The 15,977-nt window shown below is 40.7% G+C and overlaps 1 protein-coding gene across 3 annotated transcripts in view; it reads right to left on the reverse strand.

The window, feature by feature from the left end:
- The window catches only part of LOC124048993 (tight junction protein ZO-2-like), a 39,379-nt gene extending 27,719 nt beyond the window's left edge, over positions 1-11,660 (reverse strand). Inside the window, exons 1-2 of one of the 3 annotated variants that reach the window (XM_046370246.1) lie at positions 11,473-11,660; positions 3,283-3,421 (exon numbers count right to left, since the gene is read on the reverse strand). Coding sequence is in view for 2 of the 3 variants with exons in the window: in XM_046370243.1 (XP_046226199.1) it covers positions 3,283-3,421; positions 4,646-4,785 (279 nt within the window). In the remaining variant the exon portion in view is untranslated. Of the gene's footprint in view, positions 1-3,282; positions 3,422-4,645; positions 4,938-11,472 lie in introns of those variants that run through there. The other 2 variants (XM_046370243.1, XM_046370242.1) reach the window with 2 other exon arrangements.
- Between the last annotated feature and the right edge of the window lie 4,317 nt (positions 11,661-15,977).

Genomic DNA, 15,977 nt, shown 5'->3' on the forward strand with positions numbered 1-15,977 from the left:
CAGGCCTTCATGGTCGAATTGCTGCAATGAAAATACTACTAAAAAAGACGGCAATAAGAAGAGACTTGCTTGGGCCTAGAAACACAAGCAATGGACATTAGACCATTGGAAATTTGTCCTTTGGTCTGGAGTCCAAATTTGATATTTTTGGTTCCAACCGCCGTGTCTTTATGAGAGGCAGTGTGGGTGAACGGATGATCTCCGCGTGTGTGGTAAACCATGGATGGAGAAGGTGTTTAATGTGTGGGGGTGCTTTGCTGGTGACACTGATTTAGTTAGAATTCAAGGCACACTTAACCAGCACGGCTACCACAGCATTCTGCAGCAATACGCCATACGATCTGGTTTGGGCTTAGTGGGTCTATCATTTGTTTTTCAACAGGACAATGACCCAACACACCTCCAGGCTGTGTAAGGGATATTTTACCAAGTAAGCTTTTCTCCTTTGCCAAGATAATCCATCCACACGACAGATGTGGCATATATCGAATCCCCGAGCTGACAAGGTACAAATCTGTCGTTCTGCCCCTGAACAGGCAGTTAACCCACTGTTCCTAGGCAGTCATTGAAAATAAGAATTGTTCTTAACTGACTTGCCTAGTAAAATAAAAGGTTAAACAAAAATAAAAAATTTATATCAAGAAACTGATTAAACAGCATGATCATTACACAGGTGCACCTTGTGTGTGCTGGGGACAATAAAAAGCCACTCTAAAATGTGCTGTTTTGTCACACACCACAATGCGACAGATGTCTCAAGTTGAGGGAGCGTGCAATTGGCATGCTGACTGCAGGAATGTCCACCAGAGCTGTTGCCAGAGAATTGTGTTAATTTCTCTACCATAAGCTGCCTCCAACTTCAATTTTAGAGAATTTGGCATTACATCCAACCAGCTTAACAACCACAGACCATGTGTAACCACGCCATCCCAGAACCTCCACATCCAGCTTCTTCACCTGCAGGATTGTCTGATGAGAGGTGGGAGGGATGCTGAGGAGTGTTTCTGTCTATAATAAAGCCCTTTTGTGGGGGAAAAAAACTCATTCTGATTGGCTGGGCCTGGCTCCCCAGTTAGTGCACCTGTAAAATGATCACGCTGTTTAATCAGCTTCTTGATATGTTACACCTGTCAGGTGGATGGATTATATTGGCAAAGGTGAAATGCTCACTAACAGGGATTGAAACAAATTTAGGCACACAATTTGAGAGAACATTGTGTGTATGGAACATCTCTTGGACGTATATTTCAGCTCATGAAACATGGGACCAACACTTTACATGTTGCGTTTATATTTTTATTCAGTGTAGCACAACAATACGTGTTGTGATGGTTGGCCTGAATCTCTCACTCGGAGTTCTCTTTGAACCGCTTCTATGGATGAGTCCTGTCTTCCTGGTTAAATTTGCATTGGGGGAGGGGAGAGAACCAGCAACTACCAAATAGGGCAATGGGACAAAGGCCTTGGATACATACACTTTGTGAATGGGGAACATGAATAACTGAAGCAAGATCTAAGGCAATAGATATCCTTCAGAGCTTTTCCAACTGACGCAAAACCATTCTGGATTTCCTGTTTTAAGACTAGATCACATTGCACCATATACAGTGGGGCAAAAAAAATATTTAGTCAGCCACCAATTGTGCAAGTTCTCCCACTTAAAAATATGAGAGGCCTGTAATTGTCATAGTTGAAGGTACACTTCAACTATGACAGACAAAATGAGGAGAAAAATCCAGAAAATCATATTGTAGGATTTTTAATGAATTTATTTGCAAAATTATGGTGGAAAATAAGTATTTGGTCAATAACAAAAGTTTCAATACTTTGTTTTATACCCTTTGTTGGCAATGAGAGGTCAAACGTTTTCTGTAAGTCTTCACAAGGTTTTAACACACTGTTGCTGGTATTTTGGCCCATTCCTCCATGCAGATCTCCTCTAGAGCAGTGATGTTTTGGGGCTGTTGCTGGGCAACATGGACTTTCAACTCCCTCCAAAGATTTTCTATGGGGTTGAGATCTGGAGACTGGCTAGGCCGCTCCAGGACCTTGAAATGCTTCTTACGAAGCTACTCCTTCGTTGCCCGGGCGGTGTGTTTGGGATCATTGTCATGCTGAAAAACCCAGCCACGTTTCATCTTCAATGCCCTTGCTGATGGAAGGAGGTTTTCACTCAAAATCTCACGATACATGGCCCCATTCATTCTTTCCTTTACACGGATCAGTCGTCCTGGTCCCTTTGCAGAAAAACAGCCACAAAGCATGATGTTTCCACCCCCATGCTTCACAGTAGGCATGTTGTTCTTTGGATGCAACTCAGCATTCTTGGTCCTCCAAACACAACGAGTTGAGTTTTTACCAAAAAGTTATATTTTGGTTTCATCTGACCATATGACATTCTCCCAATCTTCTTCTGGATCATCCAAATGCTCTCTAGCAAACTTCAGACAGGCCTGGACATGTACTGGCTTAAGCAGGGGGACACGTCTGGCACTGCAGGATTTGGGTCCCTGGCGGCGTAGTGTGTTACTGATGGTAGGCCTTGTTACTTTGGTCCCAGCTCTCTGCAGGTCATTCACTAGGTCCCCGTGTGGTTCTGGGATTTTTGTTCACCGTTCTTGTGATCATTTTGACCCCACGGGGTGAGATCTTGCGTGGAGCCCCAGTTCGAGGGAGATTATCAGTGGTCTTGTATGTCTTCCATTTCCTAATAATTGCTCCCACAGTTGATTTCTTCAAACCAAGCTGCTTACCTATTGCAGATTCAGTCTTCCCAGCCTGGTGCAGGTCTACAATTTTGTTTCTGGTGTCCTTTGACAGCTCCCTGGCCTTGGCAATAGTGGAGTTTGGAGTGCGACTGTTTGAGGTTGTGGATAGGTGTCTTTTATACTGATAACAAGTTCAAACAGGTGCAATTAATACAGGTAACGAGTGGAGGACAGAGGAGCCTCTTAAAGAAGAAGTTACAGGTCTGTGAGAGCCAGAAATCTTGCTTGTTTGTAGGTGACCAAATATTTATTTTCCACCATAATATACAAATAAATTCATTAAAAATCCTACAATGTGATTCTTTCTCCCTCATTTTGTCTGTCATAGTTGAAGTGTACCTATGATGAAAATTACAGGCCTCATCTTTTTAAGTGGGAGAACTTGCACAATTGGTGGCTGACTAAATACCTTTTTTGCCCCACTGTAAATCATATGTCCAACCACACACGCTCACAGTGTTAGGGCAGAATAGGATGGGTAAAGAATACAAAGTAGGCAGAAAGGATGAGGTACCCTCAGAATAGCAGAGTAGCTGGGTGTAGAGAGTCGACGGAGACACAGGCACTGGGCTTCCTTGGTCCAGTAGAACCTATCCCAGGAGCAGCTGGACCTGAACAGGTCAGTGTTGGACTGGTCAGTACTGGGTGTGTCCCTGTTGGGAGAGACAGCAGGGCTTTAGATAACCATTACTCAACATTAGGAATAGAGTTCAACTTCGTATAAAGGATTGTTATTGGTAAAATGTCAGCTGAAATGAGTAGAAACTGTATGAAATTAATTTAATTCCACATTAGAGAATTAAAACACTGACAGGCCATTGAAGTGAAACATTAACACAGTGAAAGTTATTGGTTCAAATACCAATCATAACAAAACAAAGCCTTGCCCTGGTCACAACCACACACTCACACATGCAAAGGCACAGTCTGATGCACAGGCATACGCACACACAAACTTAAGGCCTCAACGCAGCTGTAATCTGTTTGAGCTTGAGCCAAACATTTGCTCTGCAGCCATTTGACCTCATGTCAGAATAGTAATAAATAAAGTGATTGGCCTTGCTGTGATCTTTGACCAAATGCTCAGCTTGTGTTGTTTGACTTATCCTTCCCAACGAACTCCCCAATCCCCTGCCCTAGCCGTGTTATAGCTGAGCAGGGAAGTGATAGACAAGCTTCTGTCAGCATGAGACCCACACAATTAGGACATCTTCAAACTGAGAACACATTCATGTCCAAAGTGGAATTCCTGTACCTTGGGAGAATTACAAAGAGCAATGTTGTGTATACTGAATAATTGATCCACAACATCAACCTCAGTGAGTGGGGGGGTTCACATAAATATACACACGCAAACAAAAGAACCTTCCTTGACAATTTAGTAACCGCTTGAGTGGCAATACACTGCAAATTTAATTTGCAACTATAAGTAGCAGCCATGGACTAAAGAATGGTTCAATAGTGGATCTGATAACAGATCCAGTGAGTGATTGTGTGCTGGATTGGTCCAGCTAAGGAGAGCCATGCTACACACAGGAAGGACCTCTGCTACATTCATTCATCTGCTGTGCTCCAATAGCAGAGTCACAATCAAAATGCAGCATCTATGACCTGAGCAGTAAATAATGGCAACAAACATGCTCATGCTGTAGCATGAAGGCTAGTACCATCTGGTGAGCAAAGCAGAAACATACATTCCAAATAATGTCTAATTCATCCAAGCGATATTAGCAACAATTTAAATACTTGTGCATAGGATTCAAATATTGTAGAGGTACAGTAGATGCTTGTACTTGAATAGACCAACAGCTACATATAGACAGACAAACATTCATGTCATGCATACAAGCTCATATGCACACCTTAACTTAACTCACCCTGGGGGTCTCCAGAGTTTTCTCCCAGGTGGTAGGAGCTCTCGTTTGTTGAGGGGGACGATCCCCATGGCCGCCTGCATGATGGTAATGAACTTCTTAAACTTCATATTTGAACCCGGTTTCTCCACTTGCAACTGCATTACATATACCCCATGCTACTCACAATGGCTCCACTAACATCTCACTTCCCTCTGCAATATTCTGAAAGGCAGCCCTGACTTCTAATCCTCTCTGCCACCACTGTGCTCACTGCCACCATACACACTACACTGAACCCACTGAGCCCTGCCTACTTGCTACTACGTTCTCAATCACGAGCCCTGTGTCCCCTACCGTCGGCTCTGACAGATGTTTTTTTTCCCCCTCAGAGAAACTAAATGGACAACAGTCATGCTACTGGCGGTGGGCAGGCCCAGAGGGGATGACAGCGCGTCACCGTTACATAACTCTGGAGATCTCTAAACATTACACTAATGAAAACACTGCTGCTGCCGTCGGGATAATTGTGGTACGAAGCCCTGACAGATCATGTATGTACACCACCCCATTTTCCCAAAATCCCTATGTAGATTTAGTCCCCATTAAAACCCAGAGCCTCCATCATCATCTCACACACTCAACTTTCCATCATCACACCATACCCTCTTCCATCACCCAAACAAATATTCTCCATCTAGCAGACCATTCACTTCAACATTCACATTACCTCTCACCCACTGACAGCATGCAGCCATGTCCCGTGAGGGGGGAAATAAATAAATGCAGCTGGAGAGCTGCCAGCCAATACAAACCTCTGGATAGGAATTATATCCCAGCAGTTTGCATGTCTGGATTACTGCTCTTTATATGGCTGGGCCATGAGAGCAGGAGATTTCACTGTGAAAGAGCAGGGCACAGAAATCCCTTAAAACTCTAAGGGCCCCAAACCAGCAGCAAACCCATAAATAACAGATTTATACCCAGTTAGGTAACAAAAACACTACATAATGGAATAACTTTAATGGCTATGCATTGTGCATCATCCAGGCAGCAGGCACTGCCTAAAGGGCATAGGGGACATAGGGGCAAAGAGCATGTAGGATGCTTCCACTGTGCTGACTGATGACTAGGATTATAATCTAAAACCCTCACTACCTCCCAGAACAACATCTTAATAAATAAGGCATGGTCCCATAGAATCAAAAACTTTAGTCATCTCATCAAATACATTTCTAGTATTATTCCATGTAGTCAGTGGCGCATGCACACAAGTGTCTCACTTCTCTCTTGTTGAGCATGGATGTCAGCAGAACAAAAGCATTAATCCTGTGGCCTCGTTCAGTCTTTTACTGTAAATCTCACCAGCTGGACCCGTGTCATGGCACATTACTACACACACACACTCACCCCTCCACCATGCTGTCCCAAATATCACAATATGTCTTCTACATGATGTAATCACTGAATTCAGCATTAAACTGGTTTAAGATAAGCCTTTATGGGCATCTGAAAAGCAGTGACACCACAACAGGGGGAATGAGAATATGTTTTCACATCAAATAACATTTCCCTCAAATCAAAACAGCATCTCCAAAGCTGCAAAGTGATGCAATTTGACCAGAGGATTTTGATGCAAAGTCTCTTGTGGTGATGGGTGTTTGGGTTGCTACATTTATTTATACTAGTTAACGTTTTAGTCACAGTGCCTATTCTGCATGTTCCAAAAAATAACAATGAGAATGAATGAATAAGAAGCCAGCAAAGTACCCAAACTACCCTCAATATAAAAAAGATCACTTGGATCAGGAGGACAGGTAGGCCTACCTGTTTGGACTCCAGGAAGAGTAGCAGCTGCATTGGAAGCAGCTAATTGGGAACATAATAAAATACCCACATCAGAATGCCTACCACAAGCGTGAATGCCACATGCTCAGATAAGCGAAAAGGATAAAAGATGCTTGGTTATCTGTACTTTACCATTTATATTTTTGACTACTTTTACTTCACTACATTCCTAAAGAAAATATTGTACTTTTTAGTCCATACATTTTCCCTGACACCCAAAAGTACTCGTTACATTTTGAATGCTTAGCAGGACAGGAAAAGTCAAATTCACACTTATCAAGAGAACATCCCTGGTCATCCCTACTGCCTCTAATCTGACAGACTCACTAGACACAAATGCTTAGTTTGTAAATGATGTCTGAGTGTTGGAGTGTCCCCTGGCTATCCTTAAACTTTCATAACAAGAAAATGGTGCCATCTGCTTTGCTTAATATAAGGAATTTTAAGTATATTTGAGCAATTAAATATACTTGGGTATCGAAAGTAAACGTAAAACCAAATAATTTTACTAAAGTAGAATTTAACTGGCTGACTTTCTCTTGAGTCATTTTCTATTAACGTATATATACTTTTACTCAAGTATAACAATTGGGTAGTTTTTCCACAACTGGTGGTGGTTTCTAAATCAGAAGCCAGTCTGTTTGCAAGTTGTTTTATGTCATGTTTTGATCGTCTTTATGGCTTTACGTAAGCAGTCTTTTTTTACTGCGACCTTGTCTCTCACCAATTACCACTTTCAGTATTATTGTTGTATTTTTCTCAATCGGCTTTCACTTGATTATGCATTGTCCCTATGGAATGCATACAGTATGCCAGACGGAGAGCCATGTCACTCACAAATAAGTTCAATACATTTATTTGATTTCCTACTAAGTTCAATGCATTTTTGAATACTGTTGAATTCCGTTTAAATATCTGGATTCCATGATTCCATCCTCTTGCCGCAACGCAGATTTTCTTGGACCCTACTCCAATGCAAGATATGGTTATTTTTTCAAATCATTTCTGGGTAACAATTAAGTACCTTACGGTGATTGTTTTAAATTAAAAAGTTCAAAAATAGCTTCTTAGCAAAGAGCAAATTCTCAAGCAAGAACAGACTGTTTGGTAGGACTGTTTGGGAATGGTCTGAGTGGGGAGGGGGAAACTGAACACTAGCTGTTATTGGCAGGTTTGGAAATACTGTATCTTTCTTATTGGTCTATTAACAAAGTTAGTAGGCAGGCCAAAATTAAATCCCACCAAAACAGTCTGAATCTTCAGGCGGTCTTTAAAAAATGTCTTCCATTAAAAGGGCATTATCATAAATTATTCCAACTTCAGTGTGAAAATACTGAACAAAAATATAAGACATGCAACAATGTCAAAGATTTTACCGAGGTATGGTTCATAGAAGGAAATCAGTCAACTGAAATAAATTCATCAAGCCCTAATCTATGGATTTCACATGACTGGGAATACAGATATGCACCCGTTGGTCAGAGATGCTGTACATTAAAAAGTGTAGGGGCATGGATCAGAAAACCAGTCAGTATTTGGTGTGACCACCATTTGCCTAATGCAGCGTGATGCAGCTCCTTCGCATAGAGTTGATCGGGCTGTCTGTGCAAAGTTGCTGGATATTGGCAGAAACACGCTGGCATACACGTTGTTGCAGAGCATTCCAAACATGCTCAATGGGTGACATGTCTGGTGAGTATGCATGCCATTTTAGAACTGGGACATTTTCTGCTTCCAGGAATTGTGTACAGAGCCTTGTGACATGGGGCCGTGCATTATCATGCTGAAACATGAGGTGATGGCGGCAGATGAATGGTACAACAATGGGCCTCAGGATCTCGTCACAGTATCTCTGTGCATTCAAATTGCCATTGATAAAATGCAATTGTTTTCTTTGTCCATAGCTTATGCCTGCCCATACCATAACCACACCTCCACTATGGGGCACTCTTGTTCACAACGTTGACATCAAACTGCTCACCCAGACGACACCATACACGCTGTCTGCCATCTTCCCGGTTTCATCTGTGAAGAGCACACTTCTCCAGTGTGCCAGTGGCCATCAAAGGGGAGCATGTCTACTGAAGTAGGTTCCGACGCCAAAACTGCAGTCAAGTCAAGAGACTGGTGAGGACGACGAGCACGCAGGTGAGCTTCCCAAGACAGTTTTTGACAGTTTGTGCAGAAATTCTTTGGTTGTACAAACCCACAGTTTCATCAGCTGTCCGGGTGGCTGGTCTCAGATGATCCCACAGGTGAAGAAGCCAGATGGAGGTCCTGGGCTGGAGTGGTTGCATGTTGTCTTGGACACTCTGCCAAATTCTCAAAGAATTATGTTAGATAAATTAAAATTAAATTCTCTGGAAACCGCTTTGGTGGACATTCCCCCCTTAAAACTTCTGTCTTCTATACATTACCAGTCAAAAGTTGACACCTACTCATTCAAGGGTTTTTATTTTACACATTAGAAAAGAATAGTGAAGATATCAGAACTATGAAATAACACATATGGTTTCATGTAGTAACCAAAAAAAAAGTGTTAAAGAAATCAAAATATATTTTATATTTGACATTCTTCAAAGTAGCCACCCTTTGCATTCTATCAAGTAGGTGTTTCCAAACTTTTGACTGGTACTGTGTACCTACATATACACACAGTGCAAAGAAAATGTATATGAATCCTTTGAAATTACCTGGATTTCTGCATGAATTTGACCAAATGTGATCTGGTCTTCATCTAAGTCACAACAATAGACAAACACAGTGTGCTTAAACTAATAACAAATTGCATTTTTCTTGTCTATATTGAGTACATCATTTAAACATTCACAGTGTAGGTTGAAAAAAGTATGTGAACCCCTAAGCGAATGACTTCTCCAAAATCTAATTGGAGTCAGGAGTCAGCTAACCTGGAGTACAATCATTGAGACGAGATTGGAGATGTTGGTTAGAGCTGCCCTGCCCTATAAAAAAACACTCAATTTTACTTTACTATTCACAAGAAGCATTGCTAATGTGAACCATGCCTCAAACAAGAGAGATCTCAGAAGACCTAAGAATGGTTGCCTTGCATAAAGTTGGAAAAGGTTACAAAAGTATCTCTAAAAAAGTCTTTACTGACACCCGCAATGATTCTTAGAAATAAAAGTTAAAAGTTGGTTTGGCCCCATACTCCTAGCACGTAATGACTACATCAAGCTTTTGACTACAAACTTGAATGCATTTGCAGATTGTTTTGGTTGAGTTTCTGATTATTTTGTACCCAATAGATATTTAAGGTAAATAATGTATTGCGTAATTTTGGAGTCACTTATTGTAAATAAGAACAGAAGGTTTCTAAAAATGTTTACATTAATGTGGATGCTAACATGATTTGGATCATCCTTAACTCATCAATAATGACGATTGAGAAAGTCAAAGGGTCAAAGATCATAACCCAAATACATGCTAACCTCTAACCATTACCAATAAAGGTAAGGTTAGCATGTCTTGGAACATTCCCACTCATTATTATTCATGATTCATTCAAGATATTACCGTAATCATGGTAGTATCCACATCAATATGGAAGTGTTTAGAAACATATATTCTTATTTACAATAAAAGTGACTCCTAAATGACACAATACATTACCCCCGAATTAAAATTAAAAGATGTCTGCAGAAAGAATGGGGCGTCAGCTATAATGATACTGAGTTAGAAAAAAATCTATTTTGGTTATTGAACTACAGTAAGTGAAGGGAATCAACACCCGGTAACAGAATGATGGTACCAGAATGAAATCATGGGCCTATACTTGTGCTTATAACGTTTGCTTAGACCATGGACTGAAATGCTTTCACATAGGCCAGGTTGGCCTAATTAGCAACAATGCTAGGGATAGTTAGGGATTCTAAGGGGGGGGGGGTCATAATTTTTCCTTTGACATGTCCCCCTTCATAAATCTACACATAACGCATAATGGACAAAGCAAAAACAGGTTTTTAGAAATGTTTGTCAGGATGGATGGGGAGCATCGCTGCACAGCATTGCCATCTTTGAATGCATCAACTTAATCTTTAGGGACTATTGTGATGAGCCAAAAAAACACATTTGGAGTGAATCTGACTTTTACTCCACCAGAAAATAAAAATATATATTTTTTTAAATTAAGCATTAGGTGTTACATTGGCAAAAAAAGTGAATTGTTGATAGTTTCCTTGTTTTTTAAAGATATCAATGCTACACTTAACATGGTTCATCATGGTAATGTCTGAAATCAGATTTTTGATTTATCAATACCTAATTTGTTGTTATTTAGGCTAATGGTTAATGATACGTTTTTCAAACGTTTTCCAAGATGGAGGAAAATCTTTCCTGACAGACCTTATGGGGAAATTATTTGGAAAATTTGTTCCGCATGAGGAAAGACACCGAAATACGAAAGTTTCAAGTTGAGGGTTTAAGCAAGTCTGCCTATAAACAGCGCCACCTATAGCAGTGGCATTATTTTTTACCAAAGTTACTCATGTCCTGTAGTTAGTTTTTTTTAAATGACCAATCTATGCTTGAGTTATTTGATTATGTCAACAACAACAAAAAGGTTTCACAGCTTTGTTTTGAACCCCAAAGGTAATAAATTATACATTATTTCAAGATTAAATAGGTTTTGGTTGCCCAAACAGAAAAGCCAGAGTGGATAAATACATCAACTATTAGATCGGGAAGGGTCAACAACATTGAGACCTCAGAATGTAGGACAAATCGTAACGTTATTGTAACAGAATAGCACTTCGCTGTGGGCTACAAAGGACAAACTCTGAAGCCGCCCAAGCCTGGTCAGTTATAACTATACTCTATTTTCAGAAACTTTGTTTTTCTTATGAATTAAGCGCATGAGAAGGCTACTAAATAAGCGCAAGAGGCTACTGCAAACAATGGTCAATGCCCAAATAAGGCAAAAGAAGCAAGCAGACAGTAGGCTAGGTTACAAAACGACATGTCAGTTTCGAAGTTTGACTTACCTAATGGAAGTTCTGGATATTTGATAGTTTATTATGGAAATACACAATTAAATACCGAATATGATAGTCCACCAACAGAATGTGAGTTTTGAAGTAACAAAATAAGCAGTTCGTCTTCCATTAAAGCTTTATATTTCCTGGTTTCTGCAGGTATGGGCGTGGCGTTGAATCTGAAGGTGAGTCGCACACGCTGCCGTAAACTACCACATGAGCGTAGGTGGGTGAGTTCAGGGGTGTAATCCTTTCACCAAACGAAAACTAGCGTTTCTATTTGACAGATTCAGGTAGGTCCCGCCCTATTTGCTGAACATGACCAATATAAACGCTTGTTTTTGTGTTTGGAGTAAGGATTTCACCCTTGTTTCGACTAAGGGCATGAGTCACACCACAAATGTTTACTTATAGCCCGCTTTCCGTTTGATGTCCACTCTCCAGTGAATTGTACAGAAACTGAATGTCAGCTCATAAATATTTGTGAGGTGGGGGAAAGCCTATTCGCTCATCTCTACTACTCACTCCTTTGAATTCAAAGGAATCCACATTTAAACTGTATGAATCATACCTGGGAAGTGGAACATGAAAGGAAACATCCTCTACAACCAATTATACTTAACCATGAGCACACTCCAACCCCTACCTTTTATCAATAGGCTACAATTTGAATACCTGCCTAGTTGGTTTGACTTGTCATGTAAGAGGAGGACCCTGTGGCATATCCATTGTCTATCAGACAGAAGACCTATGTATGGCTTAAATAGCACCCAGTTCAGTGTGCTAAATGAGCATGACAATTGTTATAAGGGCTTCAATTGAATCACATCCTGAGCTGGATGTGTTAGGACTTGTACTATTATTTTGTTACTCGAGTCATTGACTTGGGTTGTTGAGAATCAAGTAATGCACAGGTAAGTTGAAACAATGCATACAGCACTCTCTGTTCCCAAGATGTCAGCTTTTGTTTTTTTTGCATATTAAAATCACGCATACGGGGTTGTAATGCACCCATTATTTTAGAGGGGGTATGTATGTAAGGATGAAACAGCTTTTTCCTGCAATCTAGAGCCATAATCATTGTGCCTACTGTAATTCTATATACAAAAAAAGTGTATATTTTTCTGCAAATGTTATCTAAGCATACTTTACGTGTTAAATTATCATGTTGTTAAGGGTGTCATTCTGACTTTTGTAAATCACACATCTCAATATACTGTACTACAATGGTGTGTATTCAAGGATGCTAAAAGAAGCCAGGCTTCCCCAAACAATTTACCAGGGAAAAAATATACATTTTTACCTCTTTTAGCAAGAGGCTGAATGTATCTCACCGGAGAAAGCATCCAAGCGATCAAAACAGCTCCCTAAAACAGCACCCGTCTGTCTCCAATATGTGTAGCCCATCTATTTGATGCTGTCTGGACAAAAATATTATTATATTGTTGCCGCCCGTAGCATTGAATGTAAGGGAAGCCAGTGAGCATTTGGCCTCCCTTGATAATAAATAATTATACAATAATAGCCAATCCGTGTTGAGCTAAACTGAGTGATCAACTGTGAAAAGTGTCAAAAAAAGTTTTGATTTGGCTTCACATCAAGCCAATCTTCAGATAGTTGAATTGTTGCATCTTATTGTGTTGTTGTCCTCCGGTGGCTAGCTAGCTAAAATGAGACCTTTCCTAAATTAGCCATGGGTGGAAATGGGGATTTGGACTTTTACTTAATTCTCCATACTGGCCAAAGATTATAACGGTGATCACTCCAACCATATTCATACATTGTGCCTCTGACCTGAAAGGATGGAAGTTCAAAATGTAGCTAGATGTAGTAGGCTAATGTTAACTAGCTGGCTAATCGTTGCCCATGAAAGGAAGTTAGGCTAGCGAGCAAGCATTTTAGCCAGGTAGCCTAGGACAACAAAAACTAAAAGCTTGTACTGTATGACAGAGTCATAGACCGTTTCGGCAACATGACCGAGAGGAGGATGGCATTGGTGTTTCTCGATGAGTAGGGTGAGTGTTTTTTCTACATGTGTTTTCTACTTACACACATGAATCAGTACCATGGACAGCCACACGATATTTAGCATACATTAATTGGACTAAATAGTTTTTGGAATATTTTGTCCCTGTATTAGAGTAAGCATAGGTGATTTGATGATGATGTTGAAATGGTGCTGGAATAGTGGAGGCAGCTTCTTTTTATTGGTTTCCTGCGTTAACTCTCCGGTGTTCTAAATCAATAGTTGTTTTGTAGTCCAAATATGTTGTAAATATTAACTTGATTGACCATGCTGTAGGTCATGTAACTGTTTCTTAATTGCAATATGTTGCTCTGCAGTTTTGTGATTAAACAAAGGTGTGGTTAAATTTATTCTGAAACCATCTTATTGTCTCGACCTTAGGCATGCCTATATATATATATATATATTATATATATAGTGGCAAGGCATATGAACTAACATTATAGAGCAAACAATGCAATTATCACAACACATACAGTTGAAGTCGGAAGTTTACATACCTTAGCCAAGTACATTTAAACTTTTTCACCATTTCTGACATTTAATCCTAGTAAAAATTCCCTGTCTTAAGTCAGATAGGATCACCACTTTATTTTAAGAATTTGAAATGTCAGAAAAATAGTAGTGATTTATTTCTGCTTTTATTTTTTTCATCACATTCCCAGTGGGTCAGAAGTTTACATACATTCAATTAGTATTTGGTAGCATTACCTTTACATAGGTTAACTTGGGTCAAATGTTTTGGGTAGCCTTCCACAAGCTTCCCACAATAAGTTGGGTGAATTTTGGCCCATTCCTCTTGACAGAGCTGGTGGTGTAACTGAGTCAGGTTTGTAGGTCTCCTTGCTCACACACTTTTTCAGTTCTGCCCACAAATTTCTATAGGATTGAGGTCAGTGCTTTGTGATGGCCACTCCAATACCTTGACTTTGTTGTCCTTAAGTCATTTTGCCACAACTTTGGAAGTATGCTTGGGGTCATTGTCCATTTGGAAGACCCATTTACGACCAAGCTTTAACTTCCTGACTGATGTCTTGAGATGTTGCTTCAATATATCCACATAATTGTCAGCAAGGAAGAAGCAGTGGCTTCTTCATTGCCGAGCGGACTTTCAGGTTATGTCGATATAGGACTTGTTTTATTGTGGATATAGATACTTTTGTACCTGTTTCCTCCAGCATCTTCACAAGGTCCTTTGCTGTTGTTCTGGGATTGATTTGCACTTTTCGCACAAATGTATGTTCACCTCTAGGAGACAGAACACGTCTCCTTGCTGAGTGGTATGATGGCTGCGTGGTCCCATGGTGTTTATACTTGAGTACTACTGTTTGTACACATGAACGTGGTACTTTTAGGCGTTTAGAAATTGTTCCCAACGATGATCTAGACTTGTGGAGGTCTACAATTTTTTTTTCTGAGGTCTTGGCTGATTTCTTTTGATTTTCCCATGATGTCAAGCAAAGAGGCCCTCAGTTTGAAGGTAGGCCTTGATATACATCCACAGGTACATCTCCAATTGACTCAAAGGATGTCAATCAGCCTATCGGAAACTTCTAAAACTATGACTAAAAGAGCTTGGAAAATTCCAGAAAATTAAAGGCACAGTCAACTTAGTGTATGTAAACTTCTGACCCACTGGAATTGTAATACAGTGAATTGTAAGTGAAACAATGTCTGTAAACAATTGTTGGAAAAATTACATTTACATTACATTTAAGTAATTTAGCAGACGCTCTTATCCAGAGCGACTTACAAATTGGTGCATTCACCTTATGACATCCAGTGGAACAGTCACTTTACAATAGTGCATCTAAATCTTAAAGGGGGGGGGGGGTGAGAGGGATTACTTATCCTATCCTAGGTATTCCTTAAAGAGGTGGGGTTTCAGGTGTCTCCGGAAGGTGGTGATTGACTCCGCTGTCCTGGCGTCGTGAGGGAGTTTGTTCCACCATTGGGGGGCCAGAGCAGCGAACAGTTTTGACTGGGCTGAGCGGGAGCTGTACTTCCTCAGTGGTAGGGAGGCGAGCAGGCCAGAGGTGGATGAACGCAGTGCCCTTGTTTGGGTGTAGGGCCTGATCAGAGCCTGGAGGTACTGAGGTGCCGTTCCCCTCACAGCTCCGTAGGCAAGCACCATGGTCTTGTAGCGGATGCGAGCTTCAACTGGAAGCCAGTGGAGAGAGCGGAGGAGCGGGGTGACGTGAGAGAACTTGGGAAGGTTGAACACCAGACGGGCTGCGGCGTTCTGGATGAGTTGTAGGGGTTTAATGGCACAGGCAGGGAGCCCTGCCAACAGCGAGTTGCAGTAATCCAGACGGGAGATGACAAGTGCCTGGATTAGGACCTGCGCCGCTTCCTGTGTGAGGCAGTATCATGCACAAGTAGATAAGTCGCTCTGGATAAGAGCGTCTGCTAAATGACTTAAATGTAAATGTAATGTAGATGTCCTAACCGACTTGCCAAAACCATCGTTTGTTAACAAGAAATTTGA

Source organism: Oncorhynchus gorbuscha, linkage group LG11, assembly GCF_021184085.1.
Source record: "Oncorhynchus gorbuscha isolate QuinsamMale2020 ecotype Even-year linkage group LG11, OgorEven_v1.0, whole genome shotgun sequence".
NCBI classification, from domain to species: Eukaryota; Metazoa; Chordata; class Actinopteri; order Salmoniformes; family Salmonidae; genus Oncorhynchus; species Oncorhynchus gorbuscha.